Source organism: Argentina silus (genome assembly GCF_951799395.1).
Source record: "Argentina silus genome assembly, chromosome: 4".
Lineage (NCBI taxonomy): Eukaryota > Metazoa > Chordata > Actinopteri > Argentiniformes > Argentinidae > Argentina > Argentina silus.
Window position 1 is genome coordinate 3,692,895 of NC_139658.1, and position 10,201 is coordinate 3,703,095.

The 10,201-nt window shown below is 44.6% G+C and overlaps 1 protein-coding gene across 5 annotated transcripts in view; it reads left to right on the forward strand.

Annotated features, from left to right (window-relative positions):
- Positions 1 to 10,201, forward strand: part of cadpsa (Ca2+-dependent activator protein for secretion a) — a gene marked incomplete at both ends in the record, with an annotated part of 89,581 nt that overhangs the window by 11,614 nt on the left and 67,766 nt on the right. For all 5 annotated transcript variants that reach the window (XM_083667507.1, XM_083667504.1, XM_083667503.1 and 2 more), the window contains 2 exons: positions 4,805 to 4,918; positions 7,110 to 7,442. In XM_083667507.1, the coding sequence (XP_083523633.1) occupies positions 4,805 to 4,918; positions 7,110 to 7,442 (447 nt within the window). The remainder of the gene's footprint in view (positions 1 to 4,804; positions 4,919 to 7,109; positions 7,443 to 10,201) is intronic.

Genomic DNA, 10,201 nt, shown 5'->3' on the forward strand with positions numbered 1-10,201 from the left:
TTTATAATTAATCTAATGGGAAGGGAAATACAGTTATTGTCGTCGCCCCCCATGCCTGTTTCATCTGTTTGTTCAGCAATGAAAGCATTGTGTAAAAACAGTCTTCCTGAGCCAAAACCCAGCCAAACAGTGACATTTCCAGTGTAATTCCCTGTATTAGAGTTATGTGTGGTTCCTGGAGAGATGCCATGGCTGTCTCCCTGTCTGTAACCCTCAGTGCTCTCCCTCTGAGGGTGTGAACAAGGGTGTGAATAATTTGTACACCAAGTATACATAATGTGCGTATGTCAAATAATGAAGGGCCTGAATATCATTGTATAATTTTTCCATCTTGGCAAAACAAAAATCATTCACAATTCAACAAAAGCTTGAAATAAGGTTGAAATAAAGATTGTGGGGTTGATAAATACAGTAGGCTTTTTTTGTGTGTTTTTTTTAAATTATTATTGGAGTAATGTGGGCTACAACAATTGCACAGGTGCAAGCAATTAGTGATTGTAGGCCATGGTCTGTGGCGTCTACTGTAAACAGAGTCATCGTGATGCCTCGTTAACCTCGTTAAGAGTCCTGTGGGAGTTCACTTGGAGAGAGACTGACGGTATGCTACAGAATAGCACAGAGCTGCAACTGTACATTCTGACAGTACCAGATGTACCGTACCGTATTAAGACCTGCCAATCCTCTCTGTTACAGCCAGTGAGATTCCTCTCGGATTCCTCTTGGCGATGGGCATGTGAATACAGTAAGCCGTGTCGATCCACGGAAATGGCTTCATTTCCTTACCTCCTATACCCATAAGAAACACTGATCTGAAAACAGTGGATTGATGCAAATCATGTGGAGAAAACACTAGCCTCCACTAATCCACCCCTCTCAGATTTGTGCTCACATGGAAGGGAGTCAGGAAAAGGGATTCATTGAAGTGTGGTTGGACATACTGTAGCAACCACACCCCTCTCGTCATCTGCTAAAGCTGCCTACACATCTGACCATCCCCCCTACACCAGTCCTGTTATGCCATGAAAAAACAGATCCTTTCTGATTCCAAGGATTGCTAGGATTTAGATGTTTTGTGTGTGTGTGTGTGTGTGTGTGTGTGTGTGTGTGTGTGTGTGTGTGTGTGTGTGAGAGTGTGTGTGTGCTTGCCTTTCCCTAAACAAACATGCTATGGGCTTGATTTGTGTGTGTGTGTGTGTGTGTGTGTGTGTGTGTGTGTGTGTGTGTGTGTGTGTGTGTGTGTGTGTGTGTGTGTGTGTGTGTGTGTGTATCGTACTGAATTGAAAACACACTTATACCATGGCTGAGGGGTTCATGCTCTGAGGTGTGGATTGACTGCAGAGGTTGAACTCTAGGGCATGAGATGCATCTATAGGGCATGAGAAGAGCGCAAAGGGGGAGATTGAGAGAGAGAGAAAGAGAGAGAGAGAGAGAGAAAGATGAAAGGAGTGTATGTTGATGGAGTGTGTATGGAGTGATGTTTTTTTCAAGGGAGAGAGAGAGAGAGAGAGAGAGAGAGAGAGAGAGAGAGAGAGAGAGAGAGAGAGAGAGAGAGAAAGAAAGATGAAACAGATTAAAGGAGTGTATGTTGATGGAGTGTATATGTGTGTTTGTGAGAAGTATGTGTATTTATTTTCAAGAGAGAGAGAGAGAGAGAGAGGATTAAGGTTTTTTAGAGATTACTGATGTTACAGACAGTTTAACCTCACAGCAGACAGGTGCAGCTGGAGAGAGAATGAGGCTTTACCAAGTGGGGACAGGTTCAAGGACACACTACACATGTGGTTACAGGATCATCTGAACTACTCTGATTGGAGTGTTGAACATGAGAGAGATAGAGAGAGAGAGAGAGAGAGAGGGGGGGGGGGGGGGGGTTGGGGGGGGCATAAAGAAAGATACAGCGAGAAAGAGAGATAACGTGCCCGTGCCCGTGCTTTAACAAATACGTTGCTTTTAAATGAATGTATGAAAGTGCACAAAGGCACAGTTCAGGAGAAAGGTGGAGACATGGGACGTACCACTCCCTCTGAAGTACCTGTGGCTATACGTTCACAGTCACTTCACTTCCATAGCTCAGTACTGCTATCTACCATCCTAAGTCTCCCTGCCACTGTTAATGTAAAGGTATGAGCATAGCCCTTGGCTGGTTAATGGAAAGGTTATGTTGAACTCTGAACTCTTGATCCCTATTATAGGGGATGTGATCACTAAAGAGCTTCCTGGTTGCTCTCTGTAGTGTGGTGACCATGGTTACCGTAACCGGCGGGCACTGGGGGGGGAGTGGACAGATGGGTGTGGGTTGGTAGGTTGGGCAGACGCTAGTGCTCAGCCCGTTTCTAAGTTCAAAGGCAGTTGTTTTGTATCGCTCTCCTTGTTTGTCTCGTACAGAGGACAAAAGAGAGGGAGCAAAAGGAGGGATCATTAACAATGGATTTTAATCAAGGACAATACCTGACTGTCTCTCCTGTTTTGAAGTGATGGCACAATGATTAACTGTCCTCTCCCTGTGTGCTGTGAGTCTAATAGGACAAATGTGTTTTAGAAAAGGGCTTCACAGATAATTGATTGATGATTAATTGATTGATGAATGGATGATTGGGTGGATGAATGGATAGACGGATGGATTGGTTGAATGACTGATTCTTGGACCAGTCAGTGACTGTAACAAAAGTGCTTCAGTGTGTCAGGCTCCATAGGTGATGATCATTACTCTTCAGAACAGTCAGTGAAGTAGTAGAAGGTTGTTCACCTCTTTAAAGGTTTCATTACAGCAGCAATGTCTCTTGTCAAACACACACTCAGTCACACTTGTCACCATCCTCCTGCAAAGACTTCTTCTCTGTCCATGGGAGGGTGTGTGGGTGTGTGGATGTGTGAGTTTGGGGAGTAAGTGGGGGTATGACACAGAGGCTCCATAGATATGTGCACAAGTGACCCATGAGGCATAACTATGGCAACATCCGCTCAAACTAATTTCCTATCTCCCTTTGAACATTTGTGTAAAGATTTGGTAGGATGAACCATATAAAGGAGGCAGACGAGTAGATAGTGATACCAAACAAAAGGATTTTTTTACTAGAAAGTATAGTTGGCAACACAGGATACAAACACAGACTTTACTCGAAAACAAAAGAGGAGGGAACAAAGTCAGCCAAAGTGCTGGAGGTGACAGCCTTAAGGAGGGACATGGAAGGTGGGGTGCACCCATATGGACGGGGGTAGTTGCCAGTGGTAGGCCATGGGGTTGACCCAGCGGATGATCTTGAATGGGCCAACGAAACGTGGGGACAGCTTTCTGGACGTGGAGGAGAAGATCCCGTGTAGAGAGCCACAACCTCTGTCCCGGACGGAAGACCGGAGCAGGCCGACGCCTGCGATTGGCCTGGTGTTGGGCCCAGACCGAAGTCCGCTGAAGAGCGGTGCTTACCTGCCTCCAGGTGTGGCGGCAGCAGCTGATGTGTGCCTGGATGGACAGGAACTCTGTCTCCTTCTCCTGCTCAGGGAACAGGGGGGGCTGGTAGCCGTACGAGCACTGAAAGGGAGACAGCTCGGTGGAGGAGCAGAGGAGGGTGTAACATAACAGGAGTGTAAAGGAGACCCCAATACTAGAAAGTATAGTTGGCAACACAGGATGCAAACACGGACTTAACTTGAAAACAAAAGGGGAGAAAACAAAGTCTCCAAAACAGTAACGTAGATATACAAAGGCTACAGACTTAACTCGAAAATAAAAGAGAGAGAACAACGTCACCAAAACAGTACTCGTAAATGTTTCAACGGATTACTTATCTCAGGTGACCAACACACGGTAAACACACTGTGAAGACTAAGCGGGGAGTGAATGGAAGTGAGGGTACATAAAGCATCAGTGACAATTAAACACAGGTGCAGGTAATAAGTCCATGAGTGAGTGAGTGAGTGAGTGAGTGAGTGAGTGAGTGAGTGAGTGAGTGAGTGAGTGAGTGAGTGACAGCACAGTGGGAGGCCGGAGGGAGACACTGGGAAGTGCGCTCTCATCCGTAACACATTTGAACAGTTTAATACCCCATCATTTATTTAGATATCTCATTCTTACTGCCGTGTAGCCACGGAAGTGTTGTTCTGTAACTGTACATATTTCATTTGCAGAGGATAATGGATTAAGAGACTGACAAAAGGTCTCTGGTCCAGAATTAAAGGTGGCTATTTTTTGCCTATAAATTGCTTCGTCAAGTTTGCAAATAAATAGGGGGACGCTAAACAGGGTGGACAGAATGGCAACATGAAATATGTAATTGTTAATTTCGGGACTGAGCTATCAGTGCAGGGACCGGGGCTGCGCTGAACGGCTTAATTATTTGTGTGCCGTGGATGTCAGAGGAAAGCACTAGGTTGAAACTAGAGGGTGTGTCGCTGTTTAATGGCTTTCTAAAGAGAAAAAGATCCACGCATGTGAATGGAGTAGAAAAAAGAGTTGTGAGTGAATATTTGAGTGAGTGGGGAATTGAAAAAAAATACATTTATTTTTAATACAATTTTTGATAACCTCATTTATATAATAAGGGGGCCCATCAGTAAAGATCCAATCAGTGTACTGTAGATGACCTTTTGTACCAAATAAAGCTACCATTATGATCAAGTGGATTTGTGAGGTTGACTCAAACTGTATTTTAAATCTTCTTGTTGCCTACATAATAGGCTATATAAAACCAACGAATGAACTAACATTTACCATTAGCCTGTTAGCCTATCACTCCATCTACAATACGTGCCTCAGTCTGTTAGCTCCTGTACTGACTCTGTCCTCTGTCTGTCTCCTGTCTCTCAGATCAGTAAGTCACAGCTACAGACGGTCAAGGAGCGCTTCCAGGCCTTCCTCAACGGGGAGACGCAGATAGTGGCTGACGAGGCTTTCATCAATGCAGTCCAGAGCTACTACGAGGTGAGACCCAACTCTCCATGTACACTCCTCACTAGGTGTGTGTGTGTGTGCGTGTGTGTGTTTGTGTGATTGTGTGTGTGTGTGTGTGTGTGTGTGTGTGTGTGTGTACACGTGTGCATGCGCATGCGTGTCAGCGTGTGTGCGTGTGAAAGAGAAGGAGAGAGAGAGAGAGTCTAGTGCTCCAAAATGTCTTAGACTCATACTCATTTAGAGCATACTTGACCTCATGTTTACCTCAGGTTGTGTGTTGTTTTGTATTCAACAACGATTCTCCTTCGCTTTAAAATAAATTGTCTTCTATAAATATAATAAAATCTAAAATAAAACCTCATCAGAAAGACTAACATCCGGAGATTACACCTTTGCTCTGACAAATGAAGTGAAACACACAGCCTGCTCCAGGCGGTCCTAATAATGGGTCTTGAGATGGCAGAGATGAGAATGAGTTTGGCCGCCCAAAATAGGCCTCTGAAATATGAGCCTCACGGGCTATATATAAGGGAACTAGCTAACCTTGTTCTCATAAATAGTGGACTGGTCATCAATCACTCTACAAAATTAGCTCCTTTTGACAAATTTCAAACGGGAATGTATTTTGAACATATGCAGTCTATATAAATGTTTTTTTTCTTCTCTCATATTCCCTCACAGCGATATACTGTGTTATACTTAACTGTCGCTTTTATTATAAACCATCGATCAAGCCTGGGTTACGTGCAGGTTTGCACAAATGCATGTCACACATCAGCACAGAGAGTTGGGATTGTTTATAGACCTGTACCTGTAACCATAAATACAGTGCATTCGGAAAGTATTCAGACCCCTTCACTTTTTCCACATTTTGTTATGTTACAGCCTTATTCTAAAATGGATTAAATGCATTTTTTTCCTCATCAATGAGGAAATGCACTGTACCTCTGATTTACCTAACTCTAAATTCTCTCAAAGCTCTGAACTCTACATCCGATATCTCACACACTCCAAAAGAGGGAAAAGGAGAGGAGAAAAGAGGAGAGAAGAGAAAAGCGAGAGAGTCAGAGAAAAAAAAAAGAAAAAAAAAGATTAGCACTGCCAAATGAATCAATGTGGCAACTCATAAACCCAAATTAGGGAATTGGAATAGTGCATTATTTAACACCCAGCTAAAGCCGGCTTTTCAATTCAATTAACGTCTAAAGCTCTTTGCTTTGCTCTGGCTGCTTACACACTACTCATACACCGTACCTGTTCTGGCTGCTTACACCCTATTCATACAGTATGCTTCCATCAGCTCTGAGGGATCAGACCTGGGAGGAGAGTCCTGGGTGGAGAGGAGGACAGAAAAAACAAATTAGTGGTTTATTCACAGCATGGTAGAGAAACTACCGTCTGTACAATGCAATGATCACAGGAGTTTAATGATAAGAGCAGCACTCTTAACATGATTCAATGTTCACTTTGTTCACTGAAGTTCTATCCTCAGTCAGCACTGCTCCCTTCTACCTCCCACCGAGAGCACCCACTGCCAGGGCAGAACAGTGCCCAGACCTGGCACCAGACAGAGGGTTGGGTGCCCATCTATCTCTGTCTCCATCCTGGCAGAGAGTGATAAATGCCCCCTACATCTCTAGCCTGTGCTAACAGTCACTGATTGGGGACTGGCAGACTGTGTGTCTCTGAGTCATCATGAGACTGCAGTGGTTCAAAGACATTTCAGTGATATCTATTGTATGTTGACATTTCATTTCAAAACAGAGTTTTTGTCAGACAAAACCTGAGTCAGCCCTTTTCTCTCTCTGTGTACCATCTCTCTCTATCTCTCTCTCTCTCTGTCTCTTTCTCTCTCTCTCTCTCTCTCTCTCTCTCTCTCTCTCTCTCTCTCTCTCTCTCTCTCTCTCCACCTACTGTACCACCTGTGTTAGCATTCAAGATTGCTTTGTTGGAACCTGTGAAAGAAAATAAATGGATGTGCTTGAGATTGAATAGAGGATAGACAGAGACAGATAGAGTTCAATGGATAGACAGAGATAGATAGAGTTCAATGGATAGACAGAGATAGATAGAGTTCAATGGATAGACAGAGCTGCATCAGGAAAGCACCACTCGAGCCGTTCCCTCCTATAGCCTCCTATGGGATCTGGGCTAATCAACAACAAAAAAATCACTAAAACCACATAATAACCCACCTCCCTTCTCTGGACCGCGACCGCAGGTGTTCCTGAAGAGTGACCGTGTGTCCCGGATGGTCCAGAGCGGTGGCTGCTCAGCCAGCGACTCCCGGGAGGTCTTCAAGAAGCACATTGAGAAGCGTGTGCGCAGCCTTCCCGAAATCGACGGCCTGAGCAAGGAGACAGTGCTCAGCTCCTGGATGGCCAAGTTTGACACCATCCACCGTGGCGAGGAGGACCCCCGCAAGCAGCAGCAACGCATGACGGCCAGCGCAGCCTCCGAGCTCATCCTCAGCAAAGACCAGCTGTACGAGATGTTCCAGAGCATTCTGGGCATCAAGAAGTTTGAGCACCAGCTACTCTACAACGCCTGCCAGGTGAGCTAATGTGCACAAGTGCACACTTAAGGGAAGAGGGTGGAGAACTCGGCTGGTCTCCTTCATTGATCATGTGACCAAGGATGATTCACGGGGTGGTCTTGATGGCTCACTCTGTTTGGTCACCGCCTTTTCTGTGCTGTCTGCTTACTATCTCAGTGTTTTCGAGAGATTTATTTTCTTATGTTTTTCTTACCATTACTTGAGTGAGTTTGGAGAAATATATGAATCAATACATTTGGCTTTAATAAGTTATCTGGTTGAATATTGCCTCAGCATATTCCTCCACCAAGTGATAGAATCTAGGACTCTCAACAGCAGGTGGCTGGCTGTTGTGTGAGTGTTTCCACATGGTTAGAACTGTTCACATTTGCTGGCTAAGGGTCCTTGTGTGAGAGAAGATTTGGAGGAGTGACTTTGAATGTGGTGTGTGTGCAATGTTACTGCATTAGTGGAAGGTTTGTTACCATGTTCACCTTGATACAACATTGTGCCATAGGTTACTGATATCATGACATAAGTAGCCTGCTCAAACCACATTCAAACGAAGTCAAGTCATGCTCCATTTGAACCGAGCCATTCCAGGTCACTTGAACTTAAGATGGTCTAATTGCACTATATTCTACGTTGTGAAATAGTACCCAGAAACCACCCCTGCTTTGAACCCTAAGGAAACCCATCTTCCTTCAGGAGTTATGGAAATGAATAGGTTCTCGCCACAGGAAGCACAGTTCTCAACGTGTGATTGAATATTCCTTGGCACTCGTAATCCAAGCATAAAAGAAGCATGGCTGCACTCTCCAATGGAAATGTGACCATTGTGAGGTGGAGATAGAGTGTGGGCGGTGGGTATAGGGTGCTATTGAGGCGGAACAATAGATTCCTGGTGATTCACCGGGAGAAGGAAGATTCAATACGGTGTAAGGAAAGATGGCTGAAAATGATTCAATACACTTGCTGCAAGGGTATTGTAATGATAGGGTATGGAATGGATGACTTTTGGTCACGTAGATTGAAAGAGAGAGGTGGGAGGAGGGAAGGTCAGAGTAAATAGGTAATGATGGAAGATGATTTTCCATATGTCAGTCATGGGATGTGAATGTATGGAGCCCATATAGGGGGTCCCAGGTAATTATACAAGGTAATTATACAATGTATGTTTTTGTATTATCCATATAACCCAGACCTAGAGTAAAATTATGTTCTCATATTTCGTAATACATTAACACTGCTGCTTCAGCTATGCCGCCCCCTGCATCGTAACAATGACTCATCCTCTGGCAAAGACACAGGTGTTCTGTCAAAAACCTTCCCTTACAAAGGAATGAGACTTGTCAGGCCTGTTCCCTGTCACAGCTGCAGAGAATAGGAGCAGGGGTTCTTGTGAACAGTTTTTTTTTATCCTCTTCTTTTCATGTACAGTTTCTTATTTCCAGGGAAACGATGAGAATTAATGAGCTGTAGGACGAGTTAGTAGCAGGGAAATCTGCTCAGAGCTGTGTGACATGGAACTCAGAGTAGGAAGTTGGTGATTATTGTGCCAGCTTGTTACTATGGGATTGTTTCACCACTTCCTACCAGATCTGGCTTCACATAGAATTTGGAATGATTTCAAATAGCTGTGTTTGATTGTGTTTGCCTGGCACAATGGAATCAATGGAATTGTCCCAAAAGTGCAAACCCCCAGACAAGCATGCGCGCGCACACACACACACACACACACACACACACACACACACACACACACACACACACACACACACCCACACACACACACACACACACACACACACACACTCTACCAGGCCATGTGAGGACACTGGTTAGTATGAGTGGTCGATGTTGAAAGACATGTTATCCCATTTTAAACAGAGCACAGCTGCAGTCCATATAGCTGCTCAGCTCAGATACCTTTGATGGATGTGTGACAGTGGTGTGCGCGTATGTGTGCGTGTGTGTGTGTGTGTGCGTGCGTGTGTGTGCGTGTACGTGTGCGTGTGTGTGTGTGTGTGCGTGCGTGTGTGTGCGTGTACGTGTGAGTGTGTGTGTGTGTGTGTAAAACTGTCTCTTCCTCATCAAGCTCCCCCTTTTTCTTCATCTCCCCCATCTTCTTAATCTTTATCTGAATAATAGTACAAAACATGGAAGGAGAATGGAAATAGATGTGTGACAGTTGTGCGTTGTGTGTTGTGTGTATGTGTGTGCGCGTGCATGCATGTGCATGCGTGTACCCTCTGAGTATGTATTTACCTCTACAGTAGCATTACAACCACACACTGAGGCCCGTTTTGTTTGATGAATGTGTGCTAGCCAGTAATGATGGCTTGAGTTAAGGAACAAATTGAATTTCAGTACTTTGCGACGGATGTGTACCCTGGGCGTGGGCGGTACCGTGTGGGTGTTTTTCCTTTTTATCAGATGGTATTTAGCTGCTGTGGATGTGGCTCGGCGGACTGCCCTGTGTTCCTTCTAATGAAAGCACAATCATGCTCTAATTGGTCAGGATTGAACAGCACAACATGGTTGGGTGACTGACTATGCTGCTGGCTGCCCTGAGAGTGAACTCCTCCTCACAGGTTTGGTTCATAGGGACACAACCTGATTAAGAACGTCTAGAGTCTAGACTCATCTCAAGCTAACCTGATGGTTTGGTAGAATGTTTACTGATTGTTCTATAAGTTCTTATAGTTGTTATACAGTTATAGTTACCTTTATAGTTATAAGCAAACACTATGCTTTTGAAACATGTGCACACTCTA